This window comes from Lemur catta, chromosome 5, assembly GCF_020740605.2.
Source record: "Lemur catta isolate mLemCat1 chromosome 5, mLemCat1.pri, whole genome shotgun sequence".
NCBI classification, from domain to species: Eukaryota; Metazoa; Chordata; class Mammalia; order Primates; family Lemuridae; genus Lemur; species Lemur catta.
In genome coordinates, this window is record NC_059132.1 from 15,531,146 (window position 1) to 15,548,495 (window position 17,350).

Sequence of the window (17,350 nt, forward strand, 5' to 3'; positions counted from 1 at the left end):
ACAAACCCTCACACACCGCTGGTGGGAGTGTGGAGTGTACAGACACTGTGGAAAACAGCTTGGCAGTTTCTTATAAAGTTAAACGTATATTTCTCATATGCCCCAGCAATTCCAGTCCTAGATATCTGCCCACGAGAAATTGAAACATGTTCATACAAAACTTGTATGTGAATGTTCATAGCAGCATTATTCACAAAAGCCAAAAGTTGCAAACAATGCAAATAGACATCAACTAGTGAATGGATGAACAAGATATGACATATTCATATAAAGTAATATTATTCAGCAAAAAAAAAAAAAAGGCAGGAAGTACGAACAAATCCTAAAATACGGATGGACCTCAAAAATATTATGCTAAGGAAAGAAGCCAGGCACAAATGACCTCAAATTTTATGATTTTATTTATATAAAATTTCCAGGAAAGGTAAAGCTATAGAGATGGGCGGTTGCTTAGAGGCTGGGGGTGGGATGGGAGTGACTACAAATGGAACTTCTGGGGACACAAGTGCTCTAAACTGAATTACAGTAATGGCTACACAACTGTATAAAATTACTGAAACTCATCAAACTGAATACTTTCAATGGTTAAATTTTAAAATATATATAAATTATCCCTCAATAAAACTGCCTTTTAAAGAAAGGCAGAGAGAGCTGTGTGATTTAGAAGAACAGAAGGTCCCAGCCAGGGCAGCTTCCTAAGGGGGTGCCTTGCACTGGACCTTGAAGACTACATGGGGTTCCAACAGGCTGAGAAGGCAAGGAAAGGATTCCAGACAAAGAAAGCAGCAGAGGTTACCCTGAAAGTGAGACAGTGCCAGCATGTCTGGGCAGTATCTACATATCCATCTTGGCTGGATATTCGGATGGAGAAGTATACATGAAAAGACTGAAAGACACGATTGTGGCTAGATCAGATCACGGGAGTTAGAAATGCTCAGGCTAATGCATTTATGACTTAAGTTGGTAGGCAGTGGGGAGCCGCAGAACATTCCAGAGTAGGGCAGTGTCCTGGCAAAGATGGATGGGGCAGCAGTGAGGGGGATGTGTTGAAAGGGCAAGCCACTAGGGCAGAGTATCAGACTGAAGGCTCACAGGGTGGTGGGAGGGAATGAGAACCGACTGATCACCTGCCTGCTTCGATAATGCAAAGGGACAGAGAGCCTCGCTGTACCAGATAGAAAGGAAAATAATAATAGACACCTCTTAGTTGGTGCTTTCTAGGATCAGGCCCTGTTTTAAAGAATCACTGTTCTAAAGGAAAGAGAATTAGGAGCCTGCTATGTACAGAATGAGCAGATGGATGGATGATCATCTTTAGGTTTGTGTCAAAGAGAAGGAATGAAGATTAGAAAGGTTATAAAATGCTTACCCAAGGTGCGTACCGAAACCACGGATTCGGGAGCTCGTAACTGAGTAAGAAACGGTGATACTTCTACGTTGGTAAGTGAGACAAATGACAAAAAAAAGCAGTTTACCCAGCTCTCTGGCCCAGGAAAGCAGGAGTAACTGGCACTGCTGCTGCTCTCCCTGGATGTCACCACTTCTTTCATGCACATACTACACATGAAGTAAAAATGTGTAGACATGAGCAGACAGACGCGAATGGATACAAAGGAGATGTTACACTGGCTGCTTCTAGGAGTCAACTCCTCCCTCAGCTGCCGTTAGAACAATACTCAGCACCGTATGTTCTGCATCCATCAACCAGGACTATATAGTATATTGTCACTCAACATCCCCAAACCTGGCTGACACTGTCCTAGTTTAAAGCAGAGATCTCAGACTGGCCTTCTGAAAAGTGAGCACAGCTGTTTTGGGGTCATATCATGTTCACTAACATTCATTATTTTAAAAAATTAACTGCCAACACTTAAATATCAGAAAATTTCACATAAAGCACACAGGTTTTCAGCCTCTCTTAACAAACTGGGAATTGTAGCAACTATATGGCCCAATACTGCATGGTATCAACAGTCAGAGCTGAGCAGCACTTATCCTCCTTTAAACCTTAGAGTTTCTGCCCAGTACAAGTCATTCATTCATTCATTCATCATTCCTTCACTTATTCATTCAACAAGTATTCATCGAGCACCGCGACTATATGCCAGGTGCTGTTGGCAGGACCTGGAGACACAGCAATGAAAAAAATATACAAACATGCCTACTTTCCTGGAGCTGATACTCTTGTGAGGTGAGCTAGACAATAAACAAAGTGATGGATATTTCAGGTTCTAAGTAATGAGAAAAATAAAAAAGTAAGGTGTAGAGATTGGAAGGGGATGGGGAGGTGTCAGACAGGGTGGTCAAGGCAGGGAAGCTGCTCTGATTAGGTGATACCTGAGACAAGATCTGATTAAAATGAGAGAACAAGTCTTCAGATACCAAGGAAACAGCAACTGGAATCACGTCTCGTATGTGGGAGGAACTCATAAAGGAAGGAGCAAGGAGCAGACGGTATCTCAGGCTTGGCAACGATTTGGATTTTATGCTGAGTGAGACGGGACGCCCCTGGCAGGTTTGACCAGAGGAGTGATATGGTGGGACGTACTCATTTATGTTAGTGACTGGCCCTGTAAACATTTGAGATTTTGATCCTTGGTTTAAAGCAAAACGGGCAGAGGTTAAAGGGTTAGAAATGAGTTCTGCGTCTAGAGAAGGAAAATAATCAGACCGTGCGGCAGAAGTCTCCTGATCCTCAGAATACAGTGTTTTTGTGGAAGAATAACCCCACACACACGGCGGAGACCTTGAATTACCTGGTATCCACGGGCAGAGTTAACACACAATGAAGCCACTAAGAAAACCAAGTGCACAGGACCCTGAGACTGGGCACTGTGTGATTCTAGGCCAGAGGAAAAGGTTTCCAGTGGACATCTGGAACATTCTATCTTGTCCACTTAAGAAAAGCGTCTCTAACTTCTCTCTTTACCAGTGACATTCAACCCTCACTGGCACACCCGACTTAGTAAACAAGTTCTAAGCCTTGTTTTTTTATCAACAACTGTAGTTAAATTTCCCGTCCTCCCAACTCAAGAAAAATGTGGCCCGTGTACCCCCAAACAAAGCGACAGTCAGCATTTGGTATTCCATGTGATCTGATCTTCTAGGAAATCCATACCAAGACCTGAAGAGACTGAAATGCTTGACAAGAGGAAAGAGTCTACTCACAATCAGAGCGTGATCCCGGCCCATCGTGATGACTGTCCGGTTCACCGTGCGAAGCAGCTGGACCATGATTTCTTGGATGTGGTGGTAGGTGAAGGCCTGCAACACAGTCAGAGACATCTGAGTGACAACCAGGACATCGTACCAGCAAAGAGCACAGACAGTAGTGGTCAGACGTGATGATCTCCAACACCATCACAACCATCACCAGCAATGCCAGCGCCATCATCATCATCTTCATCATCATCATATCTCCATCACCACCTAGCACTGGGCACCAGGAATTCCACTAGTCACCTTGAATGTAAGTTAGTGAGCTCACTTAAATTTCAAAATCAGGAACTTTGGGTTTAGAATATTAGCTCTGACAAGAATTGGTTACATTGGTTAAGTTACATAATTCTCTAAACTTTGGTTTTTCATCTAACAGTCAGGATCTAAGCTGGAATAGAAGGAAATTTAATGCAGGGGATTGGTTACACAGGTGATGGAGAAGTGGAGGCAGCAGACAGGAAACCTAAAGGCCAGCAATGGCAGGGAGCCCCCATCAGCCCTCGGCGGGAGAGAGAGAAGAGGCAGTGTTTCTGGAGCCCAGGGAGTGGGGCTATATTATGGACACTCTAACCATGGGTGCTTATACAGTAGAAACTGCACTCTCCACCTTGGGCAGAATTTATGATGAGTCAGATTGCAACATTTATAGGGTCCAAGACTTGCTAATCTTTTTTGAATTTTTGCTGTAGTCAGCAAAGGTTTTATGCATATTTACCCACATCCTCAGATCATTTTACCAGCATAGTCTTTAGGCACAGAGTTTCATCCATGCGTGCTTGTGAGGATGGTCATGGCCAGGCAGAAAGGCCTTGGCAGTTTAGGTTCAGAAGTTCTGGGTCTGAAGTTCAAGGCTGTACTTGCCAGCTGTGCGATCTCACTTAGCACTTAACTTCTCTGAGCCTCGACTCTCTTATCTACAAAATGTGGAAGGTTCTCCCAAGGTTGATGTGAACATAAAAGTGACACATGCAGTTCTGGAAAAATACACATGCCTTGTTCCACTGCAGGAGGCTCTGTAGGTCTGAGATAGAGCCTGGGCATCAGCAGTTTCTGAATTGTACGTGTGTTACTCTGATGGCTGAGAACCATGACACAGCACACTGTTTAGCTCTGGAGATGGAGGCGTGGGTTTGGGAACAGCCTTGTGTCTCCAGGACCTAGCCAGAGCCTGACATCAAGAAAGTGCTAAATAAATAAATGGTGGCAGACAGAGTGGGTGACCACTCAGCACATCATGAAGCTTTGCTGTATTCAACTTAACTGTGGTTTTGTCTCTTAATGGAATCAAGGGAAAGGAAATAGATTTGCAGCTTGGGGGAAAGGGCCAGAAAAAGAAAGAAGATGTGCTTATTAAAAAAATGTCCTCCCCTCCCAGCACACTTTCAATGACTTTCAGCATCCAAAGATGAATAACCCAGCACTTGCTTTCTCTTTCCACCGCAGACTCACTTCTTCAGTACTCTGGCCAGTCCCAGATTCTCTAGCCCAGTGGAGCCACCAGCAGAACCTCTGCAACGGAGCAAGTTCCTGTGTTTCATCCTGTGCAGCCAGACCTCAGTCTCTTCACCAGACACGGGCTCCCCACCATCCAGCCCTCTCCCCTCCTGAGCCTCGGGGCAGGGAAGACAGCATCTCCCCATAATTCCTGGCTGAAACTGAACCTCTCTCCTGACTTCCTTCTCCTTTATTTCTTCAAGCCTTTTTGCTGAATTATAGCCTCCTCCTTCTTTCATTATGTGAACATAATGTTCATGATTATAACAACAACAGCCATAGCTGACCTTTTTGAGAGCTTACTCTGCCTGGCACTCTGCTAGGCACTCTACCTCATCTCACACCAAGGTGAGCAACGTTATGATCTCCATTGTTCAGGTAAAGAAACTGAAGCCCAGAAAGGTTAAGTAACTTGGTAACTTGTCCGGGGTTACCCAGCTACCAAGTCAGGGAAAAAAGGATTCAGACCTAGCAGTCTTGTTCCAGAGTATCCTCTAAACTCGTCTAGGCAGATTGGAACATGATCACAGGCCTCTGGTTGGTACTCTGGGGTTATCAGCCTCTTTCCATCTGTCAAGATGGATAGACCGAGCCTTCAATTGGGCCAACTTCTAACTCCTTCAGTGACTTCTGATCTTTGCTTTCCCTTCTCCAAAATCTTCAGTGCCACTATATATTCATTACTCCCTTATCTTCTCTGCATTCCTTTGCAATTTCATCAAGTTATATAATCATTTCCATTGATGCTACCTTTTTTTCCCAGGGTTACAACTCTGCCCTTACCAATAGAGATATTAAAACTCCCTTTCTTGACCTCCTGCCCCTTGCTTCTTTTAAGCAGCCATTTCTTCTTAGTCCAAAGAGCAGCAATTGGACTGCTCGGGAAGTTTGGTATTTAGAAGTGGAAAACTGTCAAATTCAATTCATTTCACTCTGAAAGCTCCCAATATGGGAGATTGGGAAGTAGAGTGTTTTGAGATTAGACAGACTTGAGTTTGAATCCCAGCTTTGCTCATTTGAGCTGGGTGACCTTGGGCAAATTGCTTTTCTTCTCTAAATTTCAGTTTATTTATAAAATGTGGCAAACAATAGAAACTTCAAGGCTATTGATTTGAGGAATAAATCAGGCAATGCAGGTAAAGCCCTTTATACTAAAGGCTGGCACACGGTACGCCCTTGGTCGGTGGTGGCTGCAATTCCCATTCCCCTTGGTCTGCACCGGCACTCTGGCTGGGCTTGCAGATTCCCAGCACGTAGCAGGAAGTGCAGTGCAAGGCAATGCTTAATCTAAACTCTGGGCGATACCGAAATGTCACCCAAAGAATGTATGGCATATATGCAAATGGAAAACTTTCAAGATGATAAACCTGTGCTAAGCAGTAAAAGTGCAGCCACAAATCACCCACTGTTAATTGCTCCAGCGCCAGGCAAGTGGAGGGAAACTCTGGGGAAGTGTCTTCCGGGCTCGAACTAAACGGTGCCTTGTAATTGAAATGACAAAATCAGTCTTCCCATTATGGCCCTGGTAAAGAAATTAATCCATCCAACCTAAACACACTGCAAATTGTAGTGATTTTTTTTTCTTTTAATAATTATAGGCTCTGGTGTCTGGAAGGGACTTTAAATGAAGTCCTATGCAGAAGCCCACTACATAACCCAGCAGGAGGAGAGTGGGGAGTGGATGGGACAGGGCAGGGTGGGGCACAGGGGGGAGCCAAGCTCTGTCTTCTCGGATCACCCTGGGCCCTGTGCCAGCCCTAGGACTTTGCTGAATGTAATGTAAAATTACTAGTCTCCTGCAGTATTTCCAGAACAATAATGGAGCATACCAAATATGGGAATATTTTAAGTAATAACACACGAACACAGCACTGCATAACACTAAATCAAATTACGTGAAAGAAATACCCTTTTTTCATTTTTCTTTCAACCCTCCTAATGATTACAAGTAGAAAAATCCCCCTTTGGTGCTAATATTTCTTTAACATCTCCCTAGTTCTTACAAAACCCCTCTCCTAACAAAGAGGGAAGTCCTCAGGTCAGAGAAGGCAGCAAACAGAATCTAGTTAGAACTTAGTTAGTTAGATCTATGGCACGTGCACAGGAAAAAGATTCAAAACTTGGAGACAAAGCAAAATGAGGATTGCATGACTTTTTAGTAGAATGTTTCTGATAAACCCAACCAAAGGTCCTCTTACTCTCTCAGAAAACATAACTTTGATTAACTACCCACAATTGATTAGAAACTGGACACTTTATAACCTTGTAGAGTTAGTGGATAACTTGCAGAAAAATGACCAAATGTGATGTCTGCTGCTTGGCCAAAACTTACAGTTTTATTGCTCTATAGAAAGTTTATCTTATACCTAATGAAAATTTTATATAAGCATCTCTTCTCTCACAAAAAATCAAGAATCCTAAGCACTTCTGAACGGGCTCTAGCTGTTCAGCTTGTTCCCTGGTCTATTTTGATACATGCTCAGGATCTAATTGCATTTGAGAATTCTACTTTAACACAAATGATGCTACTTCCAGTAGTGATATAAAAGTTTGTTTATTTTTATCAAAATTATAAATGTATGTATTTTTTTTTTAAATTCTCAAGCTTTATGAAGAAACCAAAGACAAAACAAAAAAAGTAGCAGTCTCTCATGTACCCTTTGCCAGAGGAAATTCTTTACTACTTTTAGCTGTTGTAATTATTTTGGTATTTATGACCACATTGCCAATAACATACTTGTGTAACTCGTTTTTTAAACTTTTCCCCTGACTTTTTGGCATCATCTATTGACTGTCCACCGTAAAAGACAAGTATCTCATGCTTACCTCCCTCCCCCCCCAGTCAGGCCATGTGTCCCTCCCATACAGTTACAGCATAATTTTGCTTTGATCCTCATTTAGTATTTAAAATATTTTGACCATGTAAATATCATTCTTATCCATGTTGCAACCTACGATGAATTCCCATTTCTTACACAACTTTCCACTTCCCAAAAAGGAAAAAAAAAAAGCGACTTGGAAAAATCCAAGATTCCTTTTATTCCTCTGAATGTTTAGGGTTTTCTTAATACTATCTTTTTCCTGATTTACAGTTGCCTCTTCTACTTTTGGAAGTTCTCTCTGCCTGTTTTTTAAAGTTTGCTTTGCCTTGCAAAGCCCTGTTTCCTCCAAGTTGCTTTCCTTCTGTTTGCTTGTTCTGCACTCTCTCTTCTGTCTTAAGAGTTTTGTTTCTTAGGTCTCTTTAACCCACAGAAGCATGTTCTCATTCTGGTGTGGGTGACATTAAAGTGATCGCTGGCTCTGGGCACGTGAGCAGGGCTTGCAGTCTGTGAGCTTCACTGCACGGTGATCTGGTGGGGACATTCAGTTGGAGAGACTCCAATATTGATATACGCAAATGTTTCTTCTTGGGCTGGCTGAATTCCACAGACAAGAATTGTCTGATCCCCTGCCCAGGTTAACGCCTGCTGACAGTGTTCTAGGACTGAGTAGGAGGAAAGTGCTGGAGGTTTTTGCCTCCAGGATGCACACTTTGATTGAAATCTGGTTTTGAGTTAGGTATCACTGCCCTCAATTATGTCTGGCGTCTCCCAGTCCGGCTGCCCTCTATTTTATCTTCTTTATAGAATAAGCTCCCAGTGACTCAGCTGCATGGAGTCGGGCTGCTGCTTCAACAGACTTTCCATCGATCCTCCTCATTAGAGCACCTCTTCTTCACCCTGCTTCCCGCGTCACCCCGTATTACCATTTCCTGAAACTTTAGGGAACTTCACTTTAGATCAGATGAATCCTTAGCTTTTTCTACTATGGGTGTTTATGAAACACTTTTCTTGGGTCTGCTAAGGCATTTATTAACTTTCCATATAATTTCTACCTTCCTTTTTTATTTTATTTTTTTTATTATTATTTCAGCATATTGTGGGGGTCTACCTTCCTTTTTAAAAAAACCCTTTTGCTTTTCTTTAGTAGGTTTTCAAGAGGGAACAAACTAGGTGCCCATTTTGATCTACCATCTTTACAGGGAATTCTACCCAAATTTTTCATGTTTTAATATCTTTGAGTGAGTTGATTTCATTAAAATATTAAAAGTACATGTAATAATGATAAATTTTTAAAAATGTGACTGTGTTATGCAAATGTCTTTGAAAAGAGTGATAGCACAATCTCTGATTTTCCAGAAAGAAAAACTTCAGGCCAGGAACAGTGGCTCATGCCTGTCATCCTAGCACTCTGGGAAGCCGAGACGGGAGGATCACTTGAAGTCAGGAGTTCAGGACTAGCCTGAGCAAGAGCAAGACCCAGTCGCTACTAAAAATAGAAAAAATTAGCCAGGCATAGTGGTGCGTGCCTGTAGTCCCAGCTACTGGGGGGGGGTTGAGGCAGGAGGATGGTTTGATCCCAGGAGTCTGAGGTTGCTATGAGCTAGACTGACACCATGGCACCCTAGCCAAAATTCCAAAAAAACTTCAGTTTCAGTTTGGGGAAGGGGTTTGCACAAGGTCATGTGACAAGTCACGTCCAACAGGAAATGTCATCAGTTCTGCTGAACAATACCAGGGCCACTGCTTCCTCCACTCCAGCAAGCAGGGAGCCTTGGCCCTGTGTTCCTGGCCAAGGACAATCCCACCTCCTCTGCCTGCTTTGTCTTTAGGACTTCTCAGTAGGAAGATGAAGATCACAAGGTCACAGCTACAGAGTGAAATCCAAATGCCTATTTTTTTTTAACAAAAGAGAAATGATACATATTCAGATAATGAAAATAGCTGCAATCTATGGTTGCTACTATTTTTCTCTGTTCTCTGTTCCTTTGTAAAAGGTCTTTCCAACTTCTTTCTTATCTTGCAGGCACCACAAACAGTTACCCAGAGAGCAAACATCTAACTTTGAAAAGGTAGTAATAGCTATCATCTAAGGTAGAGTCACCCTCTCTCTTTCTTTGGCCCCTAGAGGGAATGTGATTTTCACGAGTTCTAGGTTTAGTGCTGTCTGTCCTCTTTCCTCTGTTTGAACTGGTTTCTGTCCTCAAAGATGTTACTGCATTAACAGCTCATTGTGTGAAACAAGCAGCAGAGACAGCTGGGGACAGAGAACTCAGAAAAGCCGAGTCAGGGGTCAGTGAGGGTGGGCGAGCGGTGTTGCTGCATCCGGTCATCTCTGCTTCTTCCACCGCTGGGTGAGCCCTCTGTCTCCCAGCAGGACTTGGGCAGTGCCTTCACGTTGTCACGAGTGGCTTGCACTTTGCATTGGCCTTCTCTAGAAGGCGAGGGTTGGAGCTGGTGGCAGGAGAATACAATAAAAAGGCAAAGAAGATGTGGGTTCTGATTCTGACACTGCTGTGACCTAACAAGTTTTAAGGTCTTCTTATATGCCAGGAACTATGCATATAGACGTGGCATCTTATAATCTTATTTAACTTTTAATAAAATCCCAGTGTAGTCCCAGATGTGAAACATGAGAATTAGAGAGGTTTAGTAATTTGCCCAAGAATGATCCACTCATAGGTGGCCAAGCCTGAACCCAAGCTCAGTTCTGCCCAATTCTGTGTTCTTTCCACAATCTGAAGAATGGTGGTGGTGCCACGAAGGGATGGTGCTTTAGGCCTTCCACAACCTCTCGGGAAATGTCTTCCAGTATTACAAAAAGTGCTCTGCAAGAAGTCTCTCCTTGTTGCTATTAACTATGCTTTTTTCCTTGTCTGTCATTGACCTTGATCCATCTTGCCTCTCTGGGCCTCAGTTTCTTTATCTGTATATTGGACACAATAGCACCCACAATATCAGAATTGTTTTGAGAAACTGTAGCTAGTTCCAACACTGATAGCTAATATTTTTTGAGTTTTTACTATGTGGCACATATTCTTCTAAGTACTTTACATACATTAACTTAAGGAATCCTGCAAGCATCTCTAAAATGAGGGAAATAACTTCTATGATTCCAGATTTACAGACGAGAAACTGAGACTCTGGCTGTGGTCACACATCCTGCAAATGCTAATCTAAGTTCCAGCCCAGGCCTGCCTGACTGGAGTCCAGGCTTGTAAGTGCCATTGCCTCCATCTCCTAGGGGCACATAAATGAGTCGATGTGGCAGCACTTTGCAAATGGTATATCATCCTGCAAATTTGTCCAAAGAACACCATAAGACAAACATTTGTGTGCACAGCTGTTTGTAGCAATATTGTATAGCTTATAAAATCCAAATGTAGCAAGCAAGATAAATGTGCCCAAATTGGGAATCATATTATATACAGGACTTTTTATTCATACAACAGAGTAGGAGAAGGTAGATAGATCTTGACCTGGAAAGATATGCTTAACATATTCAATATAAAGGGCTGCAGAGTACCATGTAGAATATAATCCCATTTTTTTTGGAAGCATATTTTTCTATGTCCAAAAAGTCTGGAAAAATGTATGGCAAACTATTAGCAAGGGTATCACTGAGTAAGGGGAGATGGGGGCGATGTGAGGTGAAAGGGATAATTTTACTAGCTAAGGTTTGTTAGAAATTTTCACAATTTGTATGTAACAAAGGAAATAGAACTATTTCTTAATTGAACAGAAATGAAAATGAGTCTGTAATCCTAAGGAATCATGTTCATAGGAGACTAAGCGGATACATCCCAGGAATGTATGTCCAGGAAACTCTGTGTTTAGGGGTGTCAGACTGCTCTGAGCATGGCTCACCCCTTCTCCACTCCCCTCACAAGATCTGCCAACCCATGCTGGGCTACAGATGTCACCCTGGTGCTCACAAGCTGGATGGCTGTTGTCAATGTTACTGAATTAATCGCTACAAAGTAACCTGGGTTAACATTTTTTTTAAAAGGCACAACTATGACATATTTTATTCCATTTACCAAATGCTTTTAACTTCCATTTCCTGGCAGGTGAAAAAAATGCACTTAAAGCAACCAGAGGAAAAAATATAACAAAACCATCACCTTCAACAACAAAAAAATCTCATTGTGCTTGGAGCAGAACACCATTTTTATTCAGATGCTGTAAGCTGTTTGGTGAGGGCTTTTATTAAAATATACTGGATCCTCCAACCTGCAGTCTACAGTGGAAAAAATTAAACCTCCCAAAGTCCGTAAGTCTAATATCTTAATGCTGATGAATTAAAATTGGTTGGAGACACTTATGAAGATGTACCTCAGTGAAGTTCTACTTTTGTATTTTGTTCCTCAGAAAAGGAGAAATCTATGGGGATTGCAAAAAAAGAAATGGATAAAGAACACAACTAACATTTGTTGAGTTCGTACTATGAGCCAGGCAATGGGCTGTGTGTTTTGTATTTGTTATATCAATGAGTCTTGACAAAAACTCCAGAGATAAGCATTACCCCATTTTAAGATGTAAAATAAGATTCATTCTAATTATTATTATCATTCCATATTTACTGAGCACTTAATATATGCCAGAGACCATAATAAGTGCTTTGCATACACCAACTCATTTAATTCACAGAGTAGTCTTAAACATCTGCTATATCGGTTCCTCCCAAGTTACAAATGAGGAAATTCAGAGGTTTATATAACTTGTCCGGAGCCACAGAATCGTACAGGTGACTGAGCTCAATTTGAATACGTGTCTTCTTAGTTGCAAGGCTTTTGTATACAGCTATTTACATCAATATTGTATTATTCATAATATCTAAATGTAACAAGGAAGATAAATATCCCCAAATCTGGAATCCTATTATATAAATATGGTTTATCCACATAACGGAATAGAAGATAATAGATATGTCTTGACCAAGGGACCTGCAACTGCAGACTTCTCTCTGGGAAGAACAGGTTCATCTGCCTTCAAAGCTCAGATTACACCACTGAGCCTCCTTTCTTGGAGCTCTTTGGGCAAAGGAGCAGGCTCTAGACAAAGTTACTTTTGAAGGCCCCATTTCACATCATGGGTCAAAAATATTAAAAAGAAAAAAACCCTCCCCAGCTAAATATAATTTAAATGCAATTGCATAAGAGTTGAGTGGTAGTTGACTGGCTAATATACTATTCATTTTGTAAATAGTTACCACAGAGATTATTAATTTCAATTTCATGTATTTGTTTTCTATGTTAATGCTGATTAACGTTTGAAGCCAATACAGTCACTCGTAGGCCCTGGGTTCCATACCTACACTGTACTAAAGTGTAAACTGTCAAAGCTTAAGTGCAAATTAAACGAAATGCACAAATGGCCCTGCGGCAATGGGCTCCTATAAGGTTTCAACTGCAGAAACGGGAGTCCATGAGCTATCTGTAATATTTCAAAAAACTTAACAGAAATTGTACACTCACTCATCTTCAGTACTACTGCATGGGCTAATTAAAATGTCAAGGTTCCCCGCTTGAATGAGAACAAGATAAATTCCAGGTAGGCAACCTGTTTAACTCTCCCTGTCAGAAAATTCTGAATGATGCTTGTATAGTATTAATTTTTTCAAATGAGGAAACAAATTACTTAATGTTTAATGCATGCGGCTTGTTGGAGTCGCCATATATTTTAAAACATGGATCCATGGGCATGGGATAAGACAAGGACCACATGGTAGTGAACGCCTTTGCTTCAATTTATCCAGAAAGCCATCCAAGCAAGATATGACCCCCCCGCCACTCCTCCATTTCCTGACTTCCCAGAAGCTGCCTCCTTCCCTCCCCTCTCTCTCCCCCTCCACTGGCAATCTGGGGCTCCTCCTCTGGTTTCTGTTTCCTTTTGCTTTATGCCTCTGCCTCGTCACTAGCCCTTAATGAGAACACTCAAATACTAGACTACAAGCTCCTCCAAGGCAGGTGGTCTGAACATCTCCACTTCTACCTCCTTCCCTGCCCACACTGTTGAACAAACAGCTTGTGAGTCATCTGTGAGCTCCTTGAGAACGGGAACAAGGCCTGTGTCATTATTTTAGGTTCAACACTTAGCACCAGTACCTGACACAGAATAAATGACGACCATGATTTTATTACGTGGATGTAGGTTTCATTTAATTAATCAGTTAGAAAAGCTAATAGCAGATGTCAGGCAACTGCTATGAAGAGTAAGGAGAGATTCCTAGATGAGGGGATGGAACCAGAATGGAGAATCTGGAAGCTCCGGGCTCAGCTTCTTCAACTGTGCTGGCAACACAGCTTGACCTCATACAAAAGACTAAGGTTCTTAGACAGGGAAAGAGAGAAACCAAAAATATATGTAATCTTCTCCCCTCCATCCTGCAGTGAGAATACCCCTAATCACCCCGCCATCCTCCACAGGGAACACGGCATCAGACAGCTCATTCGGTGATGACTGATACCGTTTCCTCAGCAGGGTCTACCCAAATCAAAACTCGGCTGTCCTCATTTTTTCAAATGGACTCTTCCCACAAATCCCTTCCAGGCCAGGCAGGCACAAAACCAAGCTGGGAGACTCACGGACATCACCGTTTCCTGTGCTTTCGCCCGAGTTCAGAGCCCGCTCTCACTGACCGGTCTGCCTGGGATCAATTACACCAGAAGCTTTAGAAAAATTACCAGCATCGGGAGGCTTTAAAATCTCACCCTGGAACCTCTTTTCCTTTGCTGGGAAAGGACAAAAGAAGTACGTCAATCTTAAATGCAAGAGAATTGGCCAGAAAGGACCAATCAATCAGAGGAATGGATGTGTTATCCTCTGACCTACGTGTGCGGTTACACAGACATCAATGTTGTTTTTCCAGTTCACATTGGGTATAACCAAAACCCTCCCCAGAAACCCATCTGCACAAAGAACAAGCAATAGAGAATTCGTGCCTTTCTCCTTGGTGCTGATATAATTCTTGCCTCCTAGAAAACGGGCATTTCTCCTTATCTTGAGAAGAATGATCTCTTTCTCTCTCTCTCTCAGTGTCTCTCTCTCTCCTGACCTCCCCAGAGTGTGACTCAGTTTTAATGTCGATAAAGCATGTGTGATTTTTTTTCACTGTTCCCTAATTGTAACTGGTGATTTCAACGTGTTTTTAAAGTTCTATCACATTCCTAACACTTACCGTCATCCCCACCCAGCTTTTTCTGGAAAGTTTAGGCTGCATGCTCCCACTTCCTCCACTGACTCTCTCAGATCAACCTATATATACATCTACAAAAACTTGGGACAGGGAGAACTAGTTTATTTTCCCTAATTTGCTTCAAATTTCCCAATTTGATCTATGGCTTCTCATGGCTTTTCTGGATGAAAAGAAGACAGCCACCTCCTTCCCCAGTCCCCAACATATACTCAGTGCCCCCACTGTTAACCCCCGGCTCTGCTCCTTCTCTGACCAGCTGGCCGGCAGGAAACCCTTCTCTGAGAATGCTCAGCCACTTCATATTCTCAGCCAGTCCCAGCCCAGACTAGTTGGTTGGTATAACCCATTCATCTTGAACCAAGTGTTTATTTCTGGAAGTACAGTAGGGTTTCTTTCAGATGAGTGTGTGGCATCTAGAAGCAGTCGTCTGCTCCTGGCACTCTGGGGTCTGGGGTGGATTTAGATCCTGGAGGAGCTGCCTAAACATCAGGCTGCTGCTCTTCCCCAACCCCCTGCCCTACCAAAAACAAGATGGCGAGGATAATACCTGTTATAATTCAATACATGGATTATAACCATGGCTGTGTTTGTAGACTAACCTGGGGATTTTCTCTCTGTCTATACATATTCATGCCCACCTTGAATACCTCCAACTGATTCTAAATCTTGCAGGTAAGACTCAAGCACTGTTACATTTTGAAAGCTTTCCACATGAATGCGGATAGGTACTTGGCACCACTGACTCACTATGCCCCATGCTCTGTTTTAGGTGCTGAGGATTCAGAGACAGAAAATCTACTCCTTCCTCTTAAGAGGCCACAGTCTGTTGGCAATGTATGACCAGAGAAGAACCACGTAGTGAGAAAAGGGCCATGACAATGTTATCACAGCGTGCGGAGGAAGCAGAGATGAGTAACCCAATCTGGGGGCATCTGGGAAGATGTCCTGAGGGAGAAGTATGCACCCGATGAGCTCCTCGCAACAGTTAAGTAAGGCTTTATGACGAGCGCTTCTCTATGTTGAGCGTAGCTTAGTAACATACAACCAACCTTACACATTCTTGCTACCAACCCCTTTCCCTGGACCTGCGTCAAGTCTCAGAGTGAGTCTGACTCAACCACTCTTGGATTCCTAGCTGCTCCCTGGAACTCTCATTATCACCTTCCCACTGGCATGATGTCTTCGTGAGGCGGAGTTCACCACACCTTCACCTTGGACTGTGGGCAGCTCCTTGAAGGAGGTCAATCCCTGGGGTCTGGTAAGGTTCTGTTTCTCCCAGGCCCTGCCCCAGCTAGTCTTGGTCAGCCTGTCCTGCCCATGGGGAACAGCCAGAGATCAGATGATGAAAGCATGTCTTTACCTGTGTCTGAGATGCCCTTCTCCCCCAGTCACCTGTCAATCTCCGACACACCAGGCAAAAACTCAGCACGATCATCACCTGGGGAAGGCTTTCCTGACTCTGCCACTCCACACTCCCTCTTACTCCAGGCAGAGCTGGTCGTTGTTTTCTTTGAGTTCCCATGAAAATCTCGCCCATACTTCTTGGGAGTAGGGGACCACATCTTTCAGTTTTGAAAGTCCAAAGTGGAGCATCATGCTTGACACAGAGTGAGCACTAAGTGTGGTATACATATGTGAGATGAACGCACCGATGGATGGATGGCTGAGACAGCTGGATGGAAGGATGAATGGATGGGTGAACAACATTGCCCAAATCTACTTTATATCAATTCAGAGTTGGATGCAAAATAATAGATGTATTAAGTTGCCTATTCTCCAAAAACAAAGATGCTGGCAACTTCTTTCCTTTTTTGCTTATGTGCGCCATCTCCTTCTCTTCTTCCTTCACCTTTCACCATATAGCCAAGAGAATGTGGTGTTGTGACTTGTCTTCCAGGACAGGTTTCAATAGTGGATAAATAATTAGTCTTCTGGGGCTATTTTTGGAGGAGTGTAACTACTCCTTGCCTGCCTTCACTAAATTATACCATTCCTTGTCCCCAGGCACAAAAGCATAAGCATTTTTATTAACATACTTGGCCACAGAAAGTCTCTGTTTTTACTTACCCTCTGATGAGGTGTAGGGGACAATTTTAGATTTAGATGAATTAAATTCTGACTCTGCCACTAACTTACCCTGTAGCTTGAGCCTAGTTCTTTAAACTCCTGTAAGCCTCAGTTTGCTCATCAGTAACATACGGATGATAACACCTTCTTCACAGGATTGTGGTAAAAATTAATATAAAGTGCTTGGCACAGTGTTTGGCTTATAGCAGGCATTCACTAACATGTGATTCATGAATAACATTACATTAGTATTTTAAAAGCATAGATCTATCATGCATTAGAATAAAAAGCATGCATGAATAGTTAAGATAAAATACAAGATTGAATTCAAATAAATTCAACCTTTGGGCTCCATTCCCAGAACACTGAGCACTTATATTCATTCACCTGGAGTTAGCAATACTCAAGTGGAAAAGCTTGAAATAAAACTGAAACCTCTCATCGCTCTTTCCCAGATGTTTAAGTGACCTGCCTCAGATCACAAGGACTGTTAGAACTAGAGCTGGAAACAAAACCCACATCCCAAAAGCCGCTGAAAGGCCCTGACATCAAA

The 17,350-nt window shown here is 42.6% G+C and overlaps 1 protein-coding gene across 1 annotated transcript in view; it reads right to left on the bottom strand.

Annotated features, from left to right (window-relative positions):
- The window catches only part of DOCK2 (dedicator of cytokinesis 2), a 383,026-nt gene that overhangs the window by 218,469 nt on the left and 147,207 nt on the right, over positions 1–17,350 (bottom strand). The window contains exon 27 of the mRNA XM_045551201.1: positions 3,169–3,264. Within this exon, the coding sequence (XP_045407157.1) occupies positions 3,169–3,264 (96 nt within the window). The remainder of the gene's footprint in view (positions 1–3,168; positions 3,265–17,350) is intronic.